Source organism: Lutjanus erythropterus, chromosome 20 (assembly GCF_056507025.1).
Source record: "Lutjanus erythropterus isolate fLutEry1 chromosome 20, fLutEry1.hap2, whole genome shotgun sequence".
Classification (NCBI taxonomy): domain Eukaryota; kingdom Metazoa; phylum Chordata; class Actinopteri; order Lutjaniformes; family Lutjanidae; genus Lutjanus; species Lutjanus erythropterus.
In genome coordinates this window covers 18,650,337-18,678,027 of record NC_139336.1, presented here as the reverse complement: position 1 = coordinate 18,678,027, position 27,691 = coordinate 18,650,337, and the positions used below count along the sequence as shown (strand labels likewise).

The window sequence follows — 27,691 nt, the reverse complement described above, 5'->3', positions numbered from 1 at the left end:
AAAAACTGCAGAAACAACAGCATGAGACAAGGATTAGTATGTAGTAGTGTGCTTCAGTATGACCATAGTGTGTATATCAAGCTTCAACAGTCTGCAGAAAACATCATTGCCTACTCTCCTGTGGAAAAGTATGAATGAACCAAATGCATGCTGTGCACAGCTGGAACTCTCTTCCTCTTTCTCAATATCAGGTGTACCCAAATATATCGTTTTTTCTTTGCTTTAATAAGTAAACGAGCACACAGTCATGTTCACTTGATGATAATTACATCTTTTTGAGGGGCACAATTTAATTCTAGAAGCTTAACAATTTATTCACAAGATTATATTGTGTCAAAAAAAAATCAAGCAAGTTAAAGTTTCACCTCTGAAATATTTGCAATTTTGTGCCATTTAATTGTGTCATTGTGGTTGTGTAAAGGCCTTAAAACTTCCCGAATTCAGCATAAATATCACTATTCATAGCAGTCATCTCAAAGTTATCTGACATAGTTAGAATACATTTCAAATATCATATAATTTTATTTTGAATAATAATCCATAATAATCCTATAAAAATAGTTAGCAGAAACCATTAAAAATAATATCATTTATTCTTACCCCATGCTCCTGAATGTTTTTTTTCTTTTACTGTCATTTGGTTGTAACTTTAATTCTGTAATTGTGTCATGCAGTATTTGTATTTGCATGTAGGTACTTGACCACTTGCTAGTACTGTGGGTGTTATGATGGACCTATGTTGAACATTTGTACTTTCACTTGATTGCCACTAGATGGTCCCATAGGGCAACATAAAATTTGGTGTTCATTTCAATCCAGTGGGCACTCAGTGTGATTTATCTCCAACTCAGGCAAGTAAAAACTAATAATGAAGAAAATGACCCTTCACTTACATTGCACTTGGTGGTCAAGTAGGGCTGCATCGTCATGGCATGTTTGACCATTAACTGTGCCCTAATCTTGCTGAACAGGTAGAGAGTGGTGATGCATGCAACCAGACGACCTGAGTTGACTCCTTTGTCCTCACAGTCTGAAGCACAAACACAGAACACATTTGCATTTGACACAGAACAGTAATGTTTAACACAACAACAATGTAATAAGAATTTTGTAAGCAAAAATACTTTTATGTTTACCTGCGAGAGACTCCTCATATTTTAGTATGTGCTCCACCAGATTGTCCACCAGCTGAACACAGGCCTTCTTGGTAGGCTTGTATGAGGCTTGCTCTTCTGACTTCAGTAGCTAAACCGATGCCATACAGAAGTTAGATAAGATGCTAGATAAAATATGCTTACAGCAGCTATTTATAATACACACAAGCTGTTGTGGAGGAATCAAAGCAGCCACACAAGTTAAAGAACTCACATTTTGGAGAAGCTGCTCAAACCAGTCATAGCCTGAATCTTTACAAGCAGACACCTGGGATGAAATCAAAATGTAACATGAGTCAGATTACATCAATATCAAACGCAGGCCACAGGTCACAAGCCTAATACATAGTACGCACCACATCTGTGATGTTCAGGATCTTCCGGGTCATGGCATCTTTGTCATGACTGGGTGTGGGGGTGAACCACAGCTTCTGGAATGTCTCATTCACCAGTTTCTGCATGGGTAGAGGTGTTGTATGCATATTAACCGGTATATTAAAAACTGAAAACTGGCAGTTTAAAGTGACATTCACATTAAAAACACAAACCTTGATCCCCTCTTCATCGTTGACCCTTCGAATCATCTTGACACACATCTCAGTGATCTTGTGGAAGTCCGGCTGCTCCAGGCAAATATCCCTCAAGATCTTAATAACCCTCTTCCTCACACTGATACCAGTGTCCTGTGTAAGACAAATGGGTACAAGAAAAGCTAAATGCAGTGTAAAGTTAGTTTCTGAAATGCAGTTTCGACTGCCAAATGGTTGCAGTCCTTAATTTGATCATAAGGCAGAAGCGTGGGGAAAAGATGATTTAACCTCAGCTGAACTCATGCACTTAATATGAACTTTTTGGTCAATGCAAATTCAAGGGCAAAGATCTTTCACTTGGCCTATTCCAAGTTCCTAAGAGGGTGCATGATGTGACCAAATCAATTTAAGCTTTACCACCAGAGATAGCACTGAAACAGTTTCTTAAAAAAGGTGAAGTGTGAGTCTTAAGAAAATACCAGTATCCTTTCAATGAGCATGTCATAGTACTGCTCAATGAGCTCTGGTCGGCTGAGCACAAAACGGCCAAGGAGCTCCACAGCTGCCTCTCGCACACTGGTGGAGTTGTCCATGAGGCGACAATGAACCCCACGCTGCATATCCAACTGAAAAACAGACAGGAGATTTAATAGTTAAGCACACATAAAAATTAATGAATGTAATAGCTGTTAGTTTGACTATGTTTAACTGGGAATGATGCAATACTACCCATAAAACTCAAAGAGAATCCCGTTTCAATTGTTCAAATTGAAAAAGAAAGAATGGCTATAATTCTTCAGGAAATTTGAATTCCTTTACCAAGTTCTTGCCAACTTTCACAGAGGAGCAAAAGAAAGTATGCTGACTGGAGAGATTACAAATTGGCACGGTTTGTGTGTGGCCCACCACAGAAGGGCTCTGTGACATCATCGGAATCCATTTGCCTGTTCACCCTGCTGCTGTCTGGGTACGAGATACAGAAGTATCTGCTGTTGTGCCACCAGATTACAGGCAGCTTCATTCCTCAGGCTATAAGACTCCTCAACTCATCCTTAATACTCCACCATCTTTTCCACCATTCAACCCTGTGTTATAGAATGACACATAAATGAGCCATGAACTTACCCGTGCCAGAATACTTGGATCCACAGCTACTACTTCAGACAGACACTTCATGGCTTTAGTTCTGACTGCAATGGCACTCTCACCCAGCACTCTCAGAATCTATGCGAGAGACCAGAAAAGGAAAAGGTTAATGACAGCCAACTCAATCCAACCTCTCCCTCACACTGAATAAATCCTCTTACCTGTGATAAATAAATATCAAAGCTCTGTGCAAACGGCCTCATAGAGGCCAGATATCTGACAATCAGACAGGAGTCCTCATAGTTGACTGTGTCAGAGTTTAACCTGAAACAAAAATACAGATGACCGTTTAACACCAGGATAGGTAAAGAGGTCAAGCAGCATAGAAAATTAGTGCGATCATCCAAAGTAAGGTAGCATTTACCTCTGAGAACTGAACTGTGATGGTGATGACTTGATGACCTTGCGGAGGAATTTCTTCCGTATCTCGGCCCTCTGCACAACCTCCTCAGTTGAGTCAACATCGTTGGAATAATGTCGACCTTTCAAGTCCTCGTCATTCTCATTTTGAGACTTCAGCGCTTTCTCTGCCTCACTTGTAGCATCCCTGAACCACTGGGCAATATAAAACTTCCTGGAAAACTATATGACACAAATACATACATATGTGATGAAAAATGCAGAACATTTTATAGCATACTATAGAGTTTAATACCGCTTTGACCCCAAAGAATGCTGTTTAACCACTGTAGGGCTGCAAGTAATGATTATTCTCATTACAGATGAAACTTTCAGTAAATTTCTTAATTAATTGCTTAGCTGTTTGGTCCATAAAATGTGAAAAAAATAGGTGAAAATGTTGATTACTGTTTCACAGTGCCCTATTAATTTAATAGTTGGAAACTACCCTATTAATCAACTAATCATTGCAGCACTAAGCCAATGTCTCTTTTACGCTAAACCCAACAGCCTGTAATAACACTGTGTCAAGGCATTTAAGTTTCAAGAAACCTGAGTAGAAGGGGTGCATATTACTGCATGCAAACACTGAGCATGCAGTCCTTAGGGAATCATAAATGTGACCATAGTGATTTCTGTAAATACACTGCTGAGTGTATGAAAATTAAACACTCACCACCAGAGATGGATCTGTCTCAATGTTCTCATCTAGGTAGTCTAGTAAGGCCTTCTGCAGTTGCTGGATTTCATCACTCCCTGGATTCTGCAAGGAAATCAATAAGCCAGGAGCATCTCAAAAGCAGTTCACCACCACTGTTAATTTACATCTAACCACTGTTAATATACATCTAAAACAAAAATGTTTCTGTAATTATCTTGTCTACCTCTCTGAGGATGCGGTCAATATCCTTTTGGTCCATCTTGCTAGTGACAGCATCTTTGCGTAGGCTAGAAGCAACAGTGCCGAGGTAGTCCAGAGATGCCACCCTGAGCGCCATTTCTGTCTGCTTGTTACTGAACTGGTGCACCTGGAGCACAGAGAGAGGAGGAGAAACGCCACAACAAAAACAAACATCAGCAACACTGGACAAATGTTGAGTGATGCCACCTGTGAAGTGAACAATGCTACTCACCAACAGACGACCCAGTAAACTGAGCAGCAGTTCAGCGGCAGGCCACTCAGGCTTGTTGACTGTAGACAGCAGGTCATGAACAAAGTTCTCAAAAAGAGGCCTGTAGTCCTCCTCTCCCTGCTTACTGCCACACCTGAAACATACAAAATACAATATTTTATTAGAATGTATTTTTGAAATTAAGCCTGTTTGACAGTCTACAGACAAAGCTATAGTGCTACAGATCAGAGGTCATCAGCTACAGTTTTCTAAGTTCCAGAATTTTTTTACAGACAAACAGACACAGCAGGGACTTCCAGTAAAAAAATGGAATTGAAACTACAATGATTTAATAGATACTTAACTAGAAAATGCTCTCAAACCTCTGCCAAGGAGGCAGTTCACTGTAAAGTGATGGTTAAAATCTGTAATTCCAGAATCGTAGTTGCAGAATCAAATATTATTAATTTTTTTTATTTTTACTGTAAACTACATTTTAGTCTTAAATGTTGTCAGTGCCGTCTCGTCATCTTCTCATCTTAGTCATGGAATAAAGTTGTTGACATACATACTTTGACATAGTTTTTGTTAATGGAAATAACACTAGAGAGCAGACAGAATGTCTTACTTCTTGAGGAACACTGATAGGAAGTTCTGAGCTGTCCTCATGGCAGTTTCATAAGAGTTTGTGATGAAGACATCTTTGTCCACCTGGAGAAATAGAGTAACTTCATATGTAAAACAATTACAGGATCAAAAAATATATATATATAACATATAAATGTGGTTTAAATATCTGTTAATTCCTTGGTAGTTACCTTCTTATTGTGTTCCTCCTCTCCATCCCTCTCTGAGGGAAAGTGTACCACACACTGGATGAGCTGAAAAACCAGTGCTGTGACCATCTGGATATACAAGGGCTCTCCATCCGAATCACTGCTGTTTAGCCTGGGGGAGTAAAAGTAGCAAATACAGTATGTTTACTGAGCAACACAGAGGACTTCAACAATGACAACAATTTTCATTCATGTAATTTATGAGCAAATATTCACTCCAAATGTAGCTACCTAAAGTTCCTGAGGCTGCGTTTACTCGTAGGCAGTCTTGCCAAGGAGGTGAAAATTTCTTCAAGAATGAGCTGCCTGTGCTTCTCGTAACGAGAGAACACCTACGGAAGAGTAAAATACAAAGTGCCAAATCAAAGCATAACAATAGAGGCAATGTCATAAAATAAAGAATCATTCAGCAGTTAATTTAAGATGGATTAATTGCTAAAATAACACTAAAATTGCATGCCATGGCAGACTTACAGCAGTCACAAGTGTGATGGCACATAATTGCAGCTCACTGACATTCTCCACAAAAAATGGTGTAATACCCAGGGTGGACACCTAAAAGTCAGGCACAAAAGCAATCAGGTATGTTAGAGCTTAAGAGTCAAAGGTTAAATGGGGTCATGAATTGGAGTGATATAAAACTAGATTAAAAGTCCCACCTGGAGAATAGTTGTATCGGTTAGCAACTGGATCTCCAGGAGCTCTGCAATGTTGCTGACAATATCACACACTTTGTTGTAGAGTGTGACTACCACCTTCTGTTTGTGGGTGGACCCCTTTGCTCTCTTGGACTTTGAAGCACCACCTTAGATAAGGGAGATAAAGAGAAAATAACAGTTGAATAAAAGACAAGTAATCCACTTCAAACACAAGCAGAAAAATACCAAGGTTGCAGGTTATTTTTTTTAATATATAAAATAGTGCTGGAGTGTGTCAGACACTTTCACATCAGGACTGTGTGACTGTAAGAACTATCTATAACTCATCAGCTTTATTGTTTTTTTTCAATTATATTTATATTTTTTAACAAGCAAACTAAGTGACTTTATTTAGTCCCCTTCACAGACAACAGTCACAAAGTGCTTCAGAGTCAAAGAAATAAAATCAGATAGAATTCAAATGAATTAAACAAACATATCCAAATAGCTGTCTGAACAGGTTTTTAGATTCTTTTTAAAACAGTCCAGAGTCTTAAAATTACAAGCCTACTCAGAGACAGGTCCAAAGCTTAGGGGTGCCAATTGAAAAGAGCTCCCTGAGTCTTGAAATGTGTCTGAGGAACACTTAGAAGACCCTGAGTGGAGGACCTAAGAGACTGACTCATAGTGTGGGGGTTGCAGAAGGTCAATAATTGACTGTGGAGCCTAACCACGTAGGGCTCTCTAAGACGGCACCAAGATTTGAAAATGCATTCTAAAATTATCAGGAAGCCAGTGCAAAGAGGTAAAAATAGGTGTAATATTTGACCATCTGTTGGATGGAGTTAGAAGCCTAGCAGCAGCATTTTGGTTAGTTTGCAGATGGTGTCATGAAGACTTATTAAGGCCAGAGAAACAACAATTGCAGTAGTCTAAATGTGACAAGAGGAGTGCATGTAGCAGCATCTCCATTTCATTTCTTGACACAATGGAACTAAGTTTGGTTGTGTTCCTTAGATGAGAGAAGCATGCGGCTCTCCCTGATTGTTGGTTGAATTTTTGGAATGTTCTTTTTTTTTGCAAGTTTTGCAGCCACCATAGGTTCTCCTACATGCTTGAAAGACAAGGCTGAGGTGAGGTGTTTGCAATCTGCAAGTCCACCACTAGATGCCAGTAAATCCTACACACTGTTCCTTTAACACAATCTGTTCTTTAAAAAAAACTCTAACACCAATCAATATAATCAGCTTGCTAATATGTCAACTTTTCTTATAGAAAAAAGCTCCTGGAAAACAAACTTCTTGCAATCTTGAACTCACAGGTACAGAATTAAAATGTGCTGACCTCCATGGTGATCCACTCTGTAGGCTGGGTCATACTGAGGGTACAAAGTGTTTTGTAGATGAAACTTGGTGAACTGCAACACCCTCTCGATCACATCCTCTATATAAACAGCCTTTGGCATGTGTGGAGACGTCATGATGTTGAGTGACGTCAGACAGGCATCAGCAGACTTCGTGACTCGCTCCATGATAAGGTCACGCCACAGCCGCTCCTCCTCCATGGAATCATTACCCTACAAATGTCAAAAACATACGTTAAAAAACATATAAAACAACAGACAAAACTCACTGAAAAGTTCTTTAAGAAAATTGTGTAAGAAAAACACAACTAAAAAAAATATCAACTTACATGGTTCATTAATGTGGAAAGTTTGACACTGTCCTGAATGTTTTTGTCCAGGATATTCAACATTTTCACCAGTTTGCTAGACGAAAGCTGTGGATCAAAGCAAATGATTGGTCACTTTGTGAATATCAACTGTGAATCTGAGTGAGGCCACGTGACAGTGTACAAACATCCTCTTACCTTGTTAAAGACACCCATAGCTTTAATCTTTGCAGAATCGCTGCCTAGCTCGCCCAACTGGTGCTTTCCAAGCAGGAGCTCTTCAGGTATTTCATCATCATCTATTTGTGGGCACAAAGTTATAATGTTGATTTTTTTTTTAACTTAAAACTTCAACAAATGTTAAGAACTTTGGAAAACTGTGCAGCGCTTGTTGTTTACCTGCAGCTGTGAGGTCCACATCCTCAAGGCTCTCAAGAATGTTGTCCAATGTGGCCGCGAATCTCTTAAATGTGGAGGAGTCCAACTTTTCTGTGTGACAAATGGAAACAAATTGACAAATAAATAAATAAAACATGTAATTAAAATTATTAATTAAAAAACATTAATATTATAAGAGAACTTTCTTAACAAAGTGGTAAAACAATACCCTCTAATGACAGCTTGCACTCGTACGCCTTTCTTTTTTTCTGTGTCTCCTTTTTCTTAATTTTTCTGGCAACTGAACAAAGAGGAAACAATAACAACATTAGTCAAATCCTTGACAGCAGCAACTAACCTTCAAGCACTGTATATTTAATAGAGAAAGACTTGGGTGTAGTAATTCAAATATCCAGGGAGCTGGCCCAGCTGATCACTGCTTTCAAATGGCAAAAATTCAAATGACAGACATCAAAAACAAGAATCACAATTCGCTTTTCCTGACACAACTTGGATTGTCTATTGCACAGTTATTACCGTGATAGAATCATTTTGCCTTCCTAGAGACAAATAAAATAAAAATATCCTCTATACTGTCTACAAAATATGTTTTTAATTAATGTATTTTTTGCATACGCCCAGTACAAAAAAAAAGATTCACCATCATTCAGGCTTGGTGGTGGAGAACCCTCAATAGAATCATCAGAATTCCATTCACGGTGACGGCTACCAGATCCCCGGCTTCGCCGGTGGTCTCCAGAGCCTCTCTTCCCTTCGTGCTTCCATGTCTTGTCGTGATCTTTCTTGTACCTTTTTCTTGCAGCTGTAACAATAACAGAGAACGGATAAGTCCAAAATTTGACTCACAGAACCTTACAGGGAGAGTTTGGGTTTTTTGAGGTGGGGTTTCATGAGGTATTTATCCATAGTCAGTGTATTACCGACAGTAGATTCTGGTCAGCAGTTTGAAGACAGCAGGATTTCCAGTGTAGGAAGCTAAGCAATGTACTGTTGGGGATAGGGTAACAGCACCAAACTCCTTTGGCAAAAATAGTCATTTTACCTTGCAGAACTCAAGAGTTTCTTGCCTACTGCTGCCTTGAGTGGTTTGTTAGTGTTATTTTGTGACTTCCGTGTTCTAGAGGGTTAGTTTGACTTCACCAGAATCACACGAAAACACCAACAAACCAACCACTCCAGACCAGCAACTCTGTTCTACCAGTTAAATGTACTGTTTTGGCCAAAGGAGCCTGGTGGCTGTGGACAGAGCAATAGTTGGCTTATGTTATAATGGTTTCCTGTCTGAAAAAACTGTCTAACAGCAAGGGAGGCTGGTTAAAATATTCTAACTATGGCGCACACTTAAACTGTTGTTGATTTTTTTAGGTGGGTCTTTTTAGGTAGGTAAAATACATTTTGCTGCTGTCACTGTCCACAGCAGTACACTGCCTAGTTTCCTAGTCAGGACACCAAATATCAATAAATACTTCATAGACTTCAAAACATCTGAAGTATACCTTTAAACACCAATTATTGCTTAAATAAATTGTTAAATTATTAAAATTAAATAATTCTAATATAAAGCCTTTGTAGGTACACATTTCTTCTCAAGGATTACTGCATGATAAAACAATATTCTGTCAATAGTGTAGATAGCATTCTGCTTTTTACAGATTTTGCAGTGCTCTGATGTGCATTTATTGTACAAACATTGCAAATTTCTTAGGTTTAATACTGACACTCATCCCCAGAGTCATCGTCTTCATCTTCATCTTCACTCGAGTCCACCTCAGCGTACTTGGATGTCTTACTGATCATACTGTGCTTCCGCTTGTTTGACTTCCCATGAAGTGACATCTCTGTTAGCACAAGAGGTGATCACGTTTTTAGCACGGAATTAATTACACTTCAAAAAAAAGATACAATCAGTAACTCATTAATCCAGAGATATTTATTTGGATAGAGAGAATGTATGTCATGATTTGCTCTCAGTAACCTGAATGCATGGCCATGTTGGAGGTACTGGGATGTAAACAACAGGATGGATTACACATTGGATATTCAATTTAAAAAATGGTAATATTTAGGTAAGGGATCTCGTGAATTCAGAGCTTTCAGACAATTTCCACTTACAAGGTTGTGACTACTGCAAAAGGGGGCATTCACACAGACTCTTCCTGTGAACACGGTAAACACGACCCCATTTGAAGGCAGCAAATAATCAGGACCAGTTGCAAGACTGGATGTATTGTTTTTGTTCAGTGCCTCCAACATGGCCGACCTGTGAACTGCTGACTTACTAAATAGATAGCAAAGTGAATCATACCTCTGTCTGATCTGTCAAAAGATGACGAGTTCCTGGGTCTGGACCTGTGTGCATTCCTGCTCTCCTTAATGATCCTTTTGACCTCATCAATACTGAGTCTTTTAACCACAACAACAGGCTTAGCTCCTTTGTTTAAGTTCTCTATTAACGACACTCTCTCCAGCAGGACAAGGGGTTCACTCAAGCCCACTTTCAATTTGTTTAAAAGTTGGGGATCTTTGTCTTTATCTTTATCTTTATCCTTATCTTTATCCTTATCTTTATCTTTATCTTTATCTTTATCTTTATCCTTATCTTTATCTTTATCTTTATCTTTACCCTCCCGGTTCAATTTAGGAATCACAAAGTTCTTCAGACTTCCGGACTTGCCACCCAGCAGGTATGAGGGGAACTCGCTGGGCTTTGTCTCAGAAGACTGCTGTTTATTTCTACCTTGGCAGCTGATGCTACCATCCCCATTTCTCTTCTCTGCCTTATCCACATTTTTCTTCTCTGCCTTATCCCCATTTCTCCTCTCTTCCTTGTCCCCGTTTCTCTTCTCTTCCTTATTTTGAACATTTTGAAGGCCAGAATTCTCTGTCCTCTGTCGACCATTGAGGTCAGTGGATTTTCTGCTTCCATCTTGCTTCACTCTGGGGCTGTCAGGTTTAGTATGCCGGTCAGGAGAGTGTCTGTTGCAGTTTTCCCTTGACATCTTGTGTTTCTTTTCCCTTTCCTTGTCTTTGTCTCTGTCTCTATCTCTGTCTCTTTCTCCTTCCCTGTCTTTACCTCTGTCTCTGTCCCTGTCCTTATCTCTATCTCTGTCTCTATCTTTATCTTTAACTTTGTCTTTGCCTTTTTCTCTGTCTCTGTCTCTATCTCTGTTTCTGTCTTTGTCTCTGTCTCTATCTTTATCTCTGTCTCTATCTCTATCTTTTCCTTTGTCTTTGTTTCTATCTTTATCTTTGTCTATGTCTTTGTTTCTATCTTTATCTTTATCTATGTCTTTGTTTCTATCTTTATCTTTATCTTTGTCTGTGTCTATGTCTATGTCCTTGTCTTTGTCCTTGTCTTTGTCTTTGTCTTTGTCTCTGTCTCTATCTCTGTCCTTATCCTTATTTCTGTCCCTGACTTTGTCTTCTCCTTGTCTGGAGGTACGCTCTGCCTTGCTCGTGGTTTTTGGAGTCTCAGTTTGGCTGACATTGGGCCGGTGATTGTTGTGGTTCTTTTCCTCTTTGTGGCGCGAGTCTGAGTGCCTGTCATGTTTCTGTCGTGGTGTGTCTGGCCGTCTGTCATCTGAGTGTCCCTTGCTGCTCTCGGTTTTGCCATCATGTCTGTGTTTGGATTCGCGCCGTCTTTCCTGCTTCTGTTTGGGGGTTTCTGGTTGCTGCCCATCTGAGCCAGACTTCCTGGGGTTGTCACCATGCTGTTTGATGATCGCAGGTCTGTTTTCAACAACTTTATCTACTTTTCCATCTGTCTTTGATTTAATGCGCCGTAGGTGGTCCTCACACAACTGCTTGGCTTCCAAGACCACTACAGGCTGTCCTATCAGTCGGCCAGCTTGCTGCAGATCAATACTGACCATCAAAGCTGGCCGACTGGCTCCGTTACTTGCAGCATTCGTCTTCTTGGGTGTCAACTTGCTGTCAGTGTTGCCCCCTTGTGCGGTAGGCCCATCACTTGAATCAGCTCCTGATTCCTGAGGATACGAGTCTTGCTTCCGTTTTTTCAGTGGCTTATCTGCAGAAAAAAATGTAGCTTAGATCTGCTATAAACACAAAACCTTGGCAATGAAATAAATGCAAGAAGGTAAAGGGTAGGTCTGAAACTAACATTCATTTTTCATTAATCTGTTGAGTATTTTCTCGATTAACTGTTGTTAGACTTTAAAATGTCAGAAAATGGTGAAAAAGACGATCAGTGTTTCCCAAAGCCCAAGATGATGTTCTTGTTTTGTCCATAACCCAAAGATATTCATTTCACTGAATAGTAAAGGAGTAAAGTAACCATAACGTATTCACATTTAAGAACCTAGAATAAGAGAAATCTGATTTTTTTCATTTAAAAAATTTAATTATAAATGTAATTATAATAAATTTAAAAAACCTATAACTATCATAATAGTTAGTCTAGTAATTTAATAGACAACCAATTGATTAGTCGTTGTAGCCCAAGTACAAGGCACACAATACCTTTGTCTTGAACTTCTTTAGACCATCGTTCTCTTTCATTGGCTGATTCGCGTTCTATTCTCTCGATCTCTGCAAGTGTGTCCATCTCAGCATCATCAAACACAGCCCCACTGACGACTCCAGAGTCCTTGGTGTTTGGCCGAACAGGACCCTGATGCTGACAGTTTGGCTGCTCCTCAGCACCTAACTTGTGTGATGTGTCATGGGGAGTCCTCGACAACTGATTACTATTATTCATCAAATCAGTTTCATGGTCTGCGTGGATATGTGCCCTCGAAGGATGTTCTACAGGTTGATCCGTGTCTGGACTCTTCACACGGGACAGTTTTAAAGTCAGTCTAGAAGAGTCTTTCGATGGAGAACTAACAATGCCATACAAAGCATTTTTGTCGATCTGTTCATTTTCTTCTTGTCTCCTTTCTCTCTGCCTCTTTTTGCGGTCAGCAGAGGTGAGGAGCAGGTCAGGTGCTGCACCTGGTGGCACATCAGGTGGAGGTGACTGCATGATACAGGGAGGCCTGGACACTACTAAAACACAAAGAAATTTAAAGAAAGGTGCACACCAGTTAATAATAAGTCTTTTTTTGGACCTACTTTTGATCCACAAAATGAAGAAGAATCGACTTGTTGCTAAGGCAGCATACCTTTTGCAGCCTCTTCACTCCCCACAGAGGAACACACAGACTGTGGTGATTTAACTGGAAAAGCAGCAGCCCTCATAGAGGGGTCGTTCTCCTGTTGGAACACAAGACATTTTTCAGCACTTTTAACACTCAGTATCTGATGAGGTCCAGTTGAGGATGTCTTGATTCACTGCGTTACCTCATTTCCCAGTCTGTGAGCCATGTTCATGTAGTCTTCGTCTGAGCCTAGTCTCAAGTTATGATTAGATGAGTTACTTGATAGCTGTCCAGAGACCTTGTTGTCATGGATATTTCTCACACCACCAGCAACTAAAACAAAAACCAAAATGAAATATCCCATGAAATTATTTGTAATGTCTCACATCTACCTGAGACAGTCTTTCACACTTGACAGACAGATGTCATTTTAAGTTAGTATATATAAAGCTAGTGATGTATTCCTCAATATCTGATAGCTAATGACACGATTTTCTGATTTAAATTGCCACTCACCCTGCTGAGTCTGTTGGTGTTGAGAATAACTGGGTGGGTTGTACTGTATGTAGTCTGCAGGACTCTGAGGGGTGTAGGGACTTGGTATAGGGCTGTTCTGTGGGGGCACGAACCGAGTACCTGACCCAGACTGCGGGGATGTAAAGCATCTGTGAAGGAGGAAGAAATAGTTTAAGTAGAAGTACATATATTTCTTCATCATCTGACAGTATGTGGACATTGCCTTACCCAGAGGGGCTTTGAGGGACAGTGGTTTGCTGATAGTTTGATCCTGGACTCCCATGCACCTGATTCTGAGACAGCTTATACTGCTGTATCATTGGCTGTTGCATTACACCTATGATAAGAGATAAGGATTTTAAAAAATGACATTTTAGGTCACACAAACAAGGAGCTGAGCAAACACAATTCTGCAGCACCAAAACTCCCCTAGGTACCTACACAATGGAAACTCAGTAACTAGGGGTGAAAGGGATTACAATTAGCCCGTGGTCCAAACAGGTCATCCCCCCAAGTGCATGTGATCCGCAGACTAAATGAAACCATCATAGTGTGAAATACAGTTTTACTGTCGGGGTTAGTTTTTAAAGCACTAACTCCTGCAGGGATTGTGCAATAGTTTCATGATGTTTTTTTAGCACAGGGTATGTGCAATATGTGTTATGTATTTGTATGTGCAATATCTTGTAATGTGCAATGTGGATTATGTGCAATTTATTTATTACGTTGTTTGTTTTATCACACTGTGGAGGCTGTTGTGTGCAGCATTGGAGTCCAAAACAAATTTCCCTATGGGGACAATAAAGTATATTGTATCATATCGTATCGTATGCAGAGTAAAATGACGAGACGGTGAAAAGATGAGATAGATGCGCACTGTGTTTTACTCTGAAGCTCTGTGCTGTGGGTCACAGAGAGTGAGTGATTTAAAAGGCGTCACTTTCACCTCCATCAAGTGAAATCCAACCATGATTTTGGGCAAGATTGTGATGTTTATTGTAACTTCAGCGATGTCTGCTGCTGCTTTCCCTCTGAAACACAGCTGTCACTCACAGGAGCAGCCTTCGGCCTGTCTGTGACATAGTCTTCAGTGTTGATTGGCCATTACTCATGACAGATAGTGCTGTGGGCGGGACTATAGTGGTAACAACAGACAGAAAGAACTGACTACACCAGAGCATTTTTTTTTTCACTTTTTAAAAACTGATCCAAATAATTATCCAATGTGTGACTCAAAACCATGATATGATCCGAAACATGAGATTTGTAATCCGTTGCACCCCTATCAGTAACATGAGTTTTATCTGATATCTGATAACATCAGCTTGCTGAAATAAGGACCCTCAGGTTAAAAAAATATTCAAAAGTGAAAGTGAAATAGGATAACATTCCCATGAATATCAAAAGTCTCCAGCTAAACCAAAACCCATCTTCTTAACAGCGATACAAGTAGAAGCTACTAATATGCTACAATCTTATTAATCCTACTTTCATTTTTTCCATTAACAGTGTGTCAGACGGGTTGCTTCGCCTCATTTTTGAGGCCATAGTTAGTGGTATTGTTGTACTCGATTGCATATTTAGAGGGGTTTCTACTACTACTCTGTCCAGAGCCAGACAGATATAACGGTCAGTCAATATAATCTGTCTGATATTGGCCTAACATAGTTTTATTGGTCTGGATCAGCATATATGTTGTGTACATATGTTTTTTGTTTGTTTGTTTGATAGGCATTTGTATATATTTGATCCCGTTTCTTAATTCACGTTCAGTATATATATGTATTTTGCTCTATTCATGTTTCTATTTATTTTTTCATTTAGAATTATTAAAAATACTGTTGAAATTTAACTGTTTCAGTGCCCTGATATGAAATAGACAAAAAAGTGTAAAATATCCTGCCTCCATAAATTTGTCATTGTGTGTTTGTCACAAGCTCAGTGCCTACAAAAACAGAATATTTAAAGCTTCACAAAAATAGGATTTATTGTGCAGTTACTGTATATATATGTTTTTCAATTGGGGTGTTAATGATTAATCACTAATTGATTAATTGCTGTAACCAATTAAAAACATAGAAATCAGTAATTAATCACATTTTGTGTGGCATATCCTTTTGCTGCATAAGGAAACTTAAAATGAGAAAAGAAGAGAAAAAATACAACAAAAAATGAAAATGTGAAAAAAGCTGAAAAAAATGGACATTGTGTATCTTAATAACAATTAATCGATTTTTAGCGCTGTCAACTATTGGTTAAGGAAAATGCACAAAATTTGGAACCCTAGTACCCATAACCCCACAAGTCTGGTTTCTGTATTGTAAGCTTGATCATGCACACTGTTAATCATTCTGAAAATAAAATGTATCACCACAAAAACTATTTGGAGTTCAGAGTGATGAAGGAGGAGGTTATGGCTGCAGGAGAATAGTGAGGGTTTACCAAGGTGTGAAGTTAAGTAAATCCCATCAGTACACAATGGACACATATTTGGAAGTAGCATTTCAATGGATCAGAAGTACTATGTCCCTACTACTGTCTAAAACGACACAATCATGACAATCATAATAGCAGCAACGAATTTCGCTCAGCACTTCAAGAGACTCATACATCAGTGTTAATAAAATATCCTTGATTATGTATTTTCATGGGCTGAGTGTGCGGTCACTACCACAAATGCTTGTGGTTTATTTTTTCTGACTAATGTTCGTCTTGCAGTTGCCAACACCTCTAGCTTTGCAGTACACACTGTTTGCAAAGCTTTTCTCTCTTGTTTTCCCTCGTTGGCACAAATAGTGATTCAGTATGAAAATGTGTTTGCATGCTATATACTTATAATTACCTGTAATTACAGGTTAGTGTAGCCGCTCATAAAACTAGAAGGCTTTTCTGAACAAAGGTTAAGAGATAAATATAGAACTGTTTATGGCAATTAGCAATATCACTGCTGATACCAAAAACAAACACAGCTAAGCCTTTAAGAAATGTGTCCAGGATCGATCCTAAAATATATTTTTAAATAATTTCTGTTGGTAAATATCACATGTGCTAAAAAACAAGTGAAGATGTGATTTCAATTATAGTTCTCACCAACAAACTATAAATCATTATTTTAAAATTTAATTCAAAGTTTCTAACAAGTGTTTACCATACCATACTTCATTCCCACCCATGAAGATTTTAAAAGAGGCAAAGGGATTATTAGAAGATTGTCTCTGTGTGTCTAGTGAACACACATATTTACAATAGATTACATTACATTTATTTAGCTGATGCTTTTATCCAAAGCGTCTTACAATAAGCACATTCAGCTATGTGGGGACAACCAAAGGTTGCATGAGTTGGTTCACCCAAATGACTGAAAAAAACATACTTTCTCACTTACTACTAATGCTATCTAGCCCTGGAGATAACTTCGGTTACACTAGGCCAGGTTTTAAGATATCTGTCCAGTTTTTTCAGCCACCTCTTTCATTTTTTTGAGTTCAAATATTGATTGTCTTTCTCCAGAACTGCATTCCCTACCTTTAAATGTGAGAATTTGCTGCTTTTCTATTTCATTTATGACAGTAAATTAAGTGTCTTTTGAGTTTTAGACTGTTGGTTGGACACAATAAGCAATGTGAAGACGTCACTTTGGGCCCTGGGAAATTGTTACGAGCATTTTTCACATTTTTTTTTACCATTTTATAGACTGAATGATAAATGACAAAAAAACAATTGACAGATTAATAGCAAATGAAAATAGTTAGTCGCAGTCCTAATAAAGAGCAATACGTCTTTCTTCATCAATGTTGGGATCATTCTGGATAATCCATTAACTTTGTTGTGAAAAGGTTTAAAACTTTTAACTGCTTTCTACCAAAGCAATAGACATTACATTCCCTATGAACACTGTCAACAATATGTGCTACATAACTAGATACCATATGAAGTAAGTGAGAAAATATTTAGACATTTTTTCTGTAATTTGGATAAACTAATCCTTTACCTAGCTTAACTCAAAAAATGGAAGTTAACCACTACAAAAATAAACCTTGCCACATATCCACAGCTTTCTTACTTAGATGCTTTATGTTGTTAGCTAGCAAGCTAGTCACAATACATCAGAAAATCTCTGTGGTTTGGCTGAGTCATGTTGTTGCTGAGTTATACTCACGCACACCTGGCAACCCCACTATGAATACTAGTCTTTCCAGATGTTTGAAAGTTGTAGTTGTTGATCAAGAAATAGATCAACAGCATACTCTAAAATCCACAGAGTTAAGTAAGGCTAAATATGTACAGACTACTCATCTGTATTTCATGTAATCTTACCTCCTTACCTCTTGTGCTGACAATGAATGCTAATGCTGGCCAATTAAAACTACACCTACATTCACAGATAAATTATCACCTAACATTACAGCCAAAAAACTGAGTAATGCCAAAGAGTAAATAAACACAACTGGTGATGTTGCTGGTGGTTCCCACACTTTTTCTGTCATGTCCCCATTGGAAAGCCAAAAAATCCTCTTTGATTTGTTATAACAGAAAAAAATGTTTATTTAAATTAAGTTTTACTTTCCCTCCGCAATGCCTCTGTCCTCAGTTTAAGAATAAATACTGTAGTAAAACTATACACAAATAGTGCATCTGACCCAGGAAATGCTCCAGTGGATAATTAGTTACATTAGAAAGAGTACAGCCACTGAGAGAGCATGCAGTGAGCTCAACTGCAGAGTCAACAGCAACAGCGACTTAATGTCTCCTCCTTACCACCCGAAACCTTGTACTGGGTTGGCATACTTTTGTCCCTGAAGATTTTGGGGTTCCTGGACAGCAGAGTTTGTAGAAGCATTGGCATATCACCCTCTGGTTCATCATTGCCCAAGTTGTCCTTCAACTCTCTGGAAAGCAAGCAAAAGTAGAGTCCACAGTCAAATTGCAGGCAATAGCCGCCCACTGGACTCAATCCAGTTTTGACTTCTCGATTCTGAGAATCCAGAGCATGAGCTGACAAATCTGGTAAAGCCATGACTGCAATGTGATCATTGAAAATGAAACAGCAATGCCTGATAACAAAATCGATTCAACAATGATGGCTTTAGAAACATTTTACACCTTTACATCCCTTTAAGGTATTAGTAAGCTTTCTCCTCTTAAAATCTTCTCTTTTAAACTTTCAGTAAGGTGTGAAAGATGGGTGAGTGGTACTTACATGTGTTCAGTGGAGACCTGGTTAAGGCTTTGTGCCAGCTGAGTCACCAGATTCTCATCCCGACACACCAGCAGGCTGCTGACCTCTTCGGAGATTCTTCCATTGTAGAGCAGACTCTTAGCGGTGGTGGCAGGCAGAGGAGAAGGCAAGGGCAGCTGGTTCAACACTAAAAGGATGATGTAAAGACAAGTGAGGTTGAGTGAAAAAAAAGAAGAAAGATAGGAAAAAATGTAAAATAACTTGTTTCAGAAAAGGGTTAGTACATGCAAATATGTGTATGTAAGCACTCAAAGTTTGAAAATATGAAACTCGCCCATTCTATGTGGTAATAACTATTTTTAGACAATATATGTTTAATGTATGTTAACTGAAGCTTGATTATACTTTACTTTAATTTTAATGAAACAAATTTATCAAACTCAGAACACATTAATTGGATTTCATGATGGTGTTTACTCCATTTCCAATCAGAATGAACATTTTGAAGGCCTCAGAAAATATGCCAAATTCATGCATGAAAAATACAAAATATATATAATATAATAAACATGCTATAGGCTATATCTTTTTATAAAACGGTCTTAAAAGTAGGGTAACATCAGAGTGACTTAAGATAAAGTTACCCCTTTATTAAGTAATCTTTAACAATCGAAATCAGTCTATTTTTCTTCAATTAATCATGAAATTAAATAATGAAAGGTATAATGTTCCACTGTTTCAACAATTAACCATTCTTCTTTCATCAAAACTGGTTTAGGATCTCTAAGCTTAAGCCTCTATCTTCCCATCTTCAGAAATATAAGCCACTTAACCTTTGTCTGCACTGTAATCACCAGTAACAAGAAGCATCACAATTACCAGTATTTAGCTTCTGGTATAACTACATAGCCAGTGAAGTATTCCTTAGCCTTTGCCACATCTTGGTTTGAATTGTTAGTGTTTAGGCTGTGTGAACAACATTAGAGAGATGATGTTTCACTTACAGTCTGTCAGGCTAGCAATTCCAGCAAGAGTAGTGATGGGAACATGAGGCATATCACCATTCATGCTGAAGATGAGGTCAAGAGGTCGTGTCAATGCACAGGCTGCTCAATATCACCAATCTCTTCCTATTCCTCACATCTCCAAAATGCTGCAGAGACAAAGAAGCGGCAACAGAACAGTCAGTCCTACAGAATGTTCACTGTCAACAAGGTTGGATGCCATTACATGCAGCACTGTTCCTATCAAGATTATGAGTATTAAGAAATAGTCAAGTGTTTCCATATAACTACAGAGTGCTTCTTCTGGGATGAGGATTTAAAAATTGTGTCAGCTCATGAGTGTGCATTATTACGGTGCCAACATAACTGCACCTCTGACGTAGACAGTTTATACTGGCCTCGTAGCAAGCCTGGGCATGTCTTAAAGTTATTGATTTATATCAGCCTCCGGTGTCCAGACCTTCTTTTTTCCTGTGTTTTTTCCTCCATAATACACATGTTCAGTGTGAACAGTGCAGTTCACGTTGAACATGAAATTGCTGCAGAAAAATACAGACAATCAACTATTTCAGTTCTCATATGAATGCAGTATGTCTTCCACTGAAAGTAGATTCGGATGGTGACATATCTATACTTCGTTTACATGCGCACAAGTATCCCAGTTTTGAGTCTTATCGTGGTTTTGATTTTATTCAGGATATGATGTTTACATGGAGCCGGAGAAACCTGGTTATTCATATCCCTGTATGATTCTAACAATATCCAGATTTCCAACTAGAGCCCACCGATACAGGATTTTTGAGGCCAATGTGGATAACGATTACTGATGTGGTGGCTGATGTAGTGAATTATTTAGCTGGAATGAAAACAGACCTTTCCTTCATGGATTTTGCACCAATTTTGCATGTGATTTGACTATGCAAAGGTACTCAGAAGGTTCCTTTCTTAAACAAACTTTAAATTTATTAAAGAATATTTGAGTTGAATAGTCTTTAACATGTTAAATAATCAAAGATATAGTTTCAACTAATTCTATAAATGACCACTCACAAAATAAATAATAAATAAATATAAAATAAAAAGGTAAATAAACATTAATACTGTATGTTCAGTATCAGCCAACTGCTGACAATTTAAATGAGAATAAATAAAGATAAAATAAATAGCTAAATAAATATCTGTACTGTTCAGTATCAGTGAATTGCTGACTATCTTAATACTGCCAGTCAGTTAGGGGCAGGTTGTAAAACAAGAAGCATTTTCAGCATTTATAGCTGTCAGGGGGCAGCTCTTGTCCGCATAAATGTCACCCAGTGTGCTAAATGTAAATCACACCAAGCATCATTGTTTGCATTGTATGTTCTATAAAAAAAAGTTTTCATATCAGTGCATACTGGAAAACATATCAGTTGATACAAATATATCGGTGAGGCTCTATTTCCAATCATATGTTTGAGTAACATCTTGATTTCTCACTGTCTTACCCACTGTGATCAGTGCCAAGAAGGATAAGGCCACACTATTATGGTTTCTATAAAGAGTACTCCAGGTAGCATCTCATAGCAGGCTAGCCTTATCCAGGTCTCAGAAATCAGGATATGACGTTTACATTTGCAAAACATAACCATGACACAAAAGCTTGATTACAACCAGGATACTCATGTCCATGTAAACGTACTGATCGATCTGTATCAGCTTCTGGTGTCCAGACCATCTTGTTTCCTGGTTCTTTCTTTCTCTCGTAAACTGCAATATCTCTTTCTTCCTCGGTGCATGCATTATTGTTAGCTGTGGTGTTTCAACCTGCACAAGTCGAAAACGCAATTGCTGCAATAACATACAGACAATCAACAATATAAGGTCTCATTTTGCAGCATGACGTGCAATGCATGTACATTCAGCTGGTGACAATCTATGATAGAATGAATAAAAAGTTACAGTGCCCCTATAACCTCAAACGTTAGCTTGACTGAGTTTTTTATATTCGTTTTTCCAAACGAAACCTACCAAACAATATCCAACAGCAATATTGAGAAGCTTGTAATATAGCTTGTATGATGCTAACCTTTATCTCTATATTCTTTCTTTTGTTACAGTTAAGGTTTCCGGGGCTGTCCAAACCAATAACATCGACATTAGCTTATCTTAACACCGGCTATGACAGTATTATTACTCACTTATTATCATTTTAGCGACGTAGACAGTTGCTAAGAATACAAGCAGCATACCAGCGTATGTGAAAGTGACTTAAAATGAACTCGGCGTTAGCCGGCTAGCAACAACTGGAGATGTAGTTAGCTAACGTATGCTAACTCGCAAGGTATATGTGTAACTTGCCTAAGCTAGCATCACCGGGAGTGCATCAAGCCCGGTTAGCCGTGGGTTTCCTGCTATGTGTCGCTGTTTTTAGGACACAGGTCGTGTATGGGTTTAGATTTCTATCTCACACTCACTATGGCCTTCATCGACGCATCTCTTGCTCACAAAGTGGACCTCGGACTTGCCTAAGGAAGCGTAACCCCGACCCGACGCCAGGGAGGCAGGGGTACAAAGCAAAGACCCCATCACAAATCACAATTATCCCCTTTGGCTGATCCCGTTAACGGCCCCTGGTGTATCTGGCAACGCGGAAATACTCAGAAAGGTAAACAATTTGTCTGAAAAGAGACTGTTATTGTTGAATCTGGCTTATTTACCTCTGGATGTGATGAGAAAGAGAAGTGGTTCTGGTGGAGGAGGAGGTGGAGGAGGAGGAGGAGGGGGAGGAGCAGGAGTAGGATGGCAGCTGGAGCTGGGGAACAGGGTCGTATCTACAAGGGAACCCTAGATTTGGAAGGCGCTCGCGAGATTTCCACCCGTTGTTTCTTAACTGTGCATTCTGTACAAACTAATTATGTTTTATAAAATTACATCGTTATGATCAAGATTTTCTTAGGTTTGACGATAAAAACATTTGTTAGGGTAAAGTAAAGATCGTGGTTTTGTTTAAAATAATTAACCTCGCGAGACCTTCCGCGGTTCTTAGGTTCCCATCTAGACACGACTGAAGAAGAGTCTCTAGCTTCCTATCCGTCCCACCGTTCAAACAGCTCCTCCGAGTAATAACGCTAGCTAACACAACGACAGTGATTCCCGTCGGGTGGACTGGGGGCTTTTCTTCTTTCTCACGGCGAACATGTCTGCTGGGAGGAGAAGAGCATCCCCTCAAATCGGCGGATGATCTTATCAGACGCTGGAGGTTATGTTTGCGGGTACAGGTTAAGCTCCCTGACATAAAAACAATCGGGGAACAGAGAAAAAAGGGGGATCCACAGCGTCTGCCCCCCTACCCCTCTCTCTCTCTCTTTCAAAATGCCGACCGGAAGAACCGGTAAAAGGAATAACTCCCTCAACCGGCGGGGAGCCACACCGTTTATAAAGGACTGAGTCCCAAACCATCGCCCATTGATAAGAGAAAAACCTCTTGGGATACTTGCAGTGATGGAGGAGGAATTAAGATCCTTTACTGAAATAAAAGTACTCATATCACATTGCAAAAATACTCCAATTCAACTAAAATTCTTGCATTGAAAATGTTATTAAAAAGTAAAAGTATGTAGGCCCAAGTATTTATTTATTTATTTATTTATTTATTTATTCATTTAAAGGATCCCCATCAGCTAATGCCCATGACCCCATAGTTTTCCTGGGGTCCAAAATTCAGTTCATAATATGCATCATACTGCATATACAGCATCACATTAGTGTTATTTTATGTTCATCACATGTGCATCTCTACCTGTGGTACATTAAGAAACTGATCATACAAATTTGTCATCCATTCATTCTACAGTACATTAATTTCTGACTCTTCTTACTTAGTGAGTGGAGGCTGGTCTGGAGGAATTTGCGTCATAAATTAGTATCACAGGCAAATACAACAAAACAGTACATGAGCAACACTGGACTATTAATCTGCTGCATAAGTAATGCATGTGTAAATGGTATTTGAACGAGGATTTACTGTTAGATTGACTCATATAAAGGGGGCAGCTATTCCAATATTGATGGTGCAATAAAATGACTGTTTTTATAAGGCATTAGATAATCATTTACTTAAAGTGTTAAAGGGGTGACTGTAACACTATGTAATGAGATTATTAAGACTATTGTATTAAAGGCATGACATGCTGGGTTTTCAAACAAAAAAACAATGTGCATATAATGTGTAAATAAATAAATACATACATACATATATCTAAAAATAATCTATTCCAATCATTAGTTATGACCCACTAGATGTGTGGTAGTGTCTAAACGGATACCGTGCCCTCTGCCAGTATTTTATTATTTTCTCATATTTTGCCATACTTGGATGCTTCTGGATGTTGGGTAGTGCAGGGAACAATAAAAATAGCCCATGGGACACAAAATAATGGTGTCTAGGACAATTTTGGGACAGTAGACAAAGTTATTAGGTTTATGAGTCATGGAATATATATCATTTTAACTGTTAGGTGTTCAAATTAGAGAAAATGTGAGCTGGCACAAACTTTAAGCTATGTCACATGCACACTTACACATTATCATGGCATTTAAAATAAAATTGTTTACTATGAGATATGTTTTAAGTATGTACATTTCCATTGTTGTATACTTTTGCATTTGCAGTGCAGGTTGTAGTGATGTATTTATTGATAAAACAACTAAATAAACCGGAAATATTACCCCAACTAATGACTGAAAATAAAATGAAAACTTTTTTTTATTCAGATGTAAGTGCATTGAACTATGTTTATGTTTGTGAATCATTTCTCTGATTCACTGCTTTGTTGGCTAACACCGGTCCCTTTCTTAAAGCTAGAATATATAACAAATCCACATTAAAATCTAAAAATGTCAGACATATTTTATATATTTTGTTGAGCTGTGTACTTACATTATCCTAAATATTTCAAACAATGTTCAAATCCAGAGAAATCCGTAGTTTATTCAGGGTAATAGTGTATTTCCTGCTGGCCTTTGCTAGCTAGCTGCTAGTTGCTATAACTTCCAGGAAAACACAGAACACATTGGATACAGCAGAGAGTGAGGAAGGGAGTCAGCATACATGACTACATGTAACCTGAATAAAACTTCAATGTTACTTCATCCATGAACATGATTTCTGCTTGAGTCATGTCAGATAGATTCTCATCAGCTATGGTGGCTGTTAGTGAAGATAACAACTCCCATGATGCCACATCACCAAAATGCAATGTTTTTTTTATTGTTTTAATATGAAAAAGACTCTTACTGGCAGAATTTACATATTGTGTTTGATATATTTGGGGAGCTGAGGACAGGCCAACTTTAGTGTGTTTACAAAGAGCAACCGACAAACCCTGCACAGTATGCCTTTAATGTAAAAGAAGGATTTTACCATTGGAGCTGGTTGAGCTGGAACTCAATTTGATCTACTTTGCATAAGACTGCAGCTAATGATTATGTACAATATAGATTAATCTTGTGATTATTTTCTTCATTAATAGATCAATTGTTTGGAAAAATTCAGAAAACAGTGAGGAAAAGTTGTCACAATGAGCCAGACCCCAACATGCTTGTTTTGTCCCACCAACAAAATTATTTAAAATAAATAATAAATGTTAGAACACTTTAAAAGGAACACAGGAAAGGAAAAAATCAGAATCAACATAAGGGGAAATCCATGCACAGACAAAAATCTACAAGAATGACAAGAAGACCAGAATAATTAACATAAATATTCTGTAACCAGTTGACAAAATGAGCAGCCCACATCAATGTGCCTGTTTTGTCTATTCAACTGAGAGCTGATGTATAGGCTTGTCATTACAACAAACACATGAACAATCAGCCAATCAGCTGACTTACCCCAAGCTGCAAAAGTCTCCTCCTCTTAGGTTTTCTCACATGCTCTAAACTATTCAGGAATGCCGCAGTGAAGGAACATAGGGCAGCTGAAAACAAACAAATTCATAGCATCGAATACAACATGTAGGCCTATCGAGATGAGGACGGAGAGATCAAGGCTGACTCAATTTCATAAACAGCTTGTGGTCTCCCTCTTGTGGGGAAAAAAATGAATGTTTTTCCAAACTAAACTTTTTGCTGTCTCTTGCTTACTCTTCCACTCTGAATGCGTCTTTGTCCAGCTTACCCTTTTCAAACTGTGATATTTCCATTTAGATTTTTCCATCTGAAGAAAAAATCAACACAACAGTTCAGGCCCAAGGCAACGGCTTGAATAATGAAAATCAAATAATACCATGAAGAACTATTTTATATTGTTGAGAATGAGCTTTTGTAAGAAAATCTTACTCTACTGTAATAAACATTTACTCTGAATGAATACCATCAAAGATCAATGGGTTGATTTATGTAAAAAAAAAAAAAAAAAAAACACATGAAGCCCAACATGCGTCATAAGATAGACTTTGTTATTCAGGAGCAAAGGCAGAGTGAGGCCATGTGAATCCTATGTGAAATGATACCTCCAGGACTTCCTTCTCCTTCTATGCAACACCCATACATTTACTGAAGAAATAAAAGTCATGTGAATGGAAACTTCATTCTTTTACCTCATTCACAGGTGAAACCACATTTTCCGAGCTTGTTTACTCCATACCAAAGTTGACTTGACTTTTTGGAGATCTTAATGGCTCCATACTGCTCCGTAGTTTCAATTTTGTTGAATCATTAATTTGTAGTTCAACATATTATATTTACATAAAGATGATCAGTTTTAGTAATCATTCACAGTGACAGTGTATCTACATGTAATTATTTTAGCAAGACAAAATTATTTATTGCTTGGAGTTCTATTTTGGACTTGTTTTGAAAGTCTTTTGCATTTTGTATGCAGACAAAAGATGACAGACTATCATGAAATATCATAACCTAAAAAAAAAAAAGCAATTAACTTAAATGTTGGCATAGCTTCTTCAACTGTGAAGTACTTGATAAGGATAGTTGAGGAGATGGGAGGGTCGCAACATTTCTTGGTTTTCCATGCTAAATTTCTCAAATTTGCCTACCACAAATAAAACTAAATTGGATGACTTCCACAACAACAACAGTTTAGAAGAAAGTGAACCATTTAAAGTGACAAAAAGCACTTTATGTATGTGTGTGTGTGTGTGGACTGTATTTCTGAATCTGCATGTGTCACAGAAGGGTTCATCACTGTCACAATTGTGGCAAATATAGATGGCTGCCCCTAGAGTGCAGACTTTGTGAGCCAAGAACTGACAGTGTACACATCTGACCCACACTTCCAAAGGTCAAATGCCAGAGTAGGAAGACCATCAAATAAAACGATTCAAAATTTAACTTGAGTGTTAAATATGATTTTGTTTTAAATTTTCTTTTCCCTAATTTGTTAATACTAAGCACAGGGACACTGGAAGTCAGTAAAAGGTCAGTCTATATAATGGCATCATACGTAATAATGTGTGATATACATATAATGAGTTAGTATTTCAAAATAATGAGAAACAGCTCAACATAGTTATTCAATAAAATGAGAAAGCTTCTCATTATTACTTGAAAAATCAGTTTTGAGTTCATAAAATCCACAGTGTTGAGCTCAAAAAGGACATGGGGCTTTACCTTATTAGTTATATCACTGCAGCACTTTTCTCATTGATAAAACTGACAGTGTTTCAACTAAGCTAGTGTTACACTCCCCGGTCTCCCCTATTTTAATAGTATTTTCATGGTATTTGGTACCTCGCTATAGTGTTGAATTAGGCATCTCAGGTAACTCCCCCCCATATTTTTTTTTATTATTAACTGGGTTGAAGGTGTTACTAAATCTAAAAAAAATACTGTAGCTCTTGGATTAGGATATTTGTGAATAACAATACCAAACACACACACACATACACACTTTCATATGAGAAGCCAGCGGCTGACGCCTGTAGTTTCACGAGTGGATAATAGTGTTGCGTTCAGGGCCGCGGGGTTTCACGGTAATTACTCTGCTTCAATGGGTTTAACCATGAGCCTC

At 38.3% G+C, this 27,691-nt stretch overlaps 1 protein-coding gene across 1 annotated transcript in view; it reads right to left on the bottom strand.

Moving 5' to 3' along the window:
- The window catches only part of LOC146308369 (nipped-B-like protein B), a 30,039-nt gene extending 7,031 nt beyond the window's left edge, over positions 1 to 23,008 (bottom strand). Inside the window, exons 1-34 of the mRNA XM_084745442.1 lie at positions 22,380 to 23,008; positions 19,684 to 19,832; positions 18,701 to 18,866; positions 18,259 to 18,389; positions 13,729 to 13,837; positions 13,501 to 13,649; positions 13,187 to 13,317; positions 13,009 to 13,099; positions 12,365 to 12,892; positions 10,191 to 11,912; positions 9,604 to 9,723; positions 8,526 to 8,687; positions 8,094 to 8,165; positions 7,886 to 7,975; positions 7,685 to 7,785; positions 7,508 to 7,594; positions 7,160 to 7,391; positions 5,837 to 5,982; positions 5,652 to 5,732; positions 5,409 to 5,509; positions 5,160 to 5,289; positions 4,970 to 5,052; positions 4,363 to 4,495; positions 4,114 to 4,257; positions 3,906 to 3,992; positions 3,195 to 3,412; positions 2,992 to 3,094; positions 2,810 to 2,908; positions 2,164 to 2,310; positions 1,703 to 1,837; positions 1,511 to 1,609; positions 1,369 to 1,422; positions 1,137 to 1,245; positions 894 to 1,030 (exon numbers count right to left, since the gene is read on the bottom strand). Of these exons, the coding sequence (XP_084601568.1) occupies positions 894 to 1,030; positions 1,137 to 1,245; positions 1,369 to 1,422; positions 1,511 to 1,609; positions 1,703 to 1,837; positions 2,164 to 2,310; positions 2,810 to 2,908; positions 2,992 to 3,094; positions 3,195 to 3,412; positions 3,906 to 3,992; positions 4,114 to 4,257; positions 4,363 to 4,495; positions 4,970 to 5,052; positions 5,160 to 5,289; positions 5,409 to 5,509; positions 5,652 to 5,732; positions 5,837 to 5,982; positions 7,160 to 7,391; positions 7,508 to 7,594; positions 7,685 to 7,785; positions 7,886 to 7,975; positions 8,094 to 8,165; positions 8,526 to 8,687; positions 9,604 to 9,723; positions 10,191 to 11,912; positions 12,365 to 12,892; positions 13,009 to 13,099; positions 13,187 to 13,317; positions 13,501 to 13,649; positions 13,729 to 13,837; positions 18,259 to 18,389; positions 18,701 to 18,866; positions 19,684 to 19,747 (5,961 nt within the window). The 5' untranslated portion in view covers positions 19,748 to 19,832; positions 22,380 to 23,008. The remainder of the gene's footprint in view (positions 1 to 893; positions 1,031 to 1,136; positions 1,246 to 1,368; positions 1,423 to 1,510; positions 1,610 to 1,702; positions 1,838 to 2,163; positions 2,311 to 2,809; positions 2,909 to 2,991; positions 3,095 to 3,194; positions 3,413 to 3,905; positions 3,993 to 4,113; positions 4,258 to 4,362; positions 4,496 to 4,969; positions 5,053 to 5,159; positions 5,290 to 5,408; positions 5,510 to 5,651; positions 5,733 to 5,836; positions 5,983 to 7,159; positions 7,392 to 7,507; positions 7,595 to 7,684; positions 7,786 to 7,885; positions 7,976 to 8,093; positions 8,166 to 8,525; positions 8,688 to 9,603; positions 9,724 to 10,190; positions 11,913 to 12,364; positions 12,893 to 13,008; positions 13,100 to 13,186; positions 13,318 to 13,500; positions 13,650 to 13,728; positions 13,838 to 18,258; positions 18,390 to 18,700; positions 18,867 to 19,683; positions 19,833 to 22,379) is intronic.
- Positions 23,009 to 27,691: the final 4,683 nt, after the last annotated feature.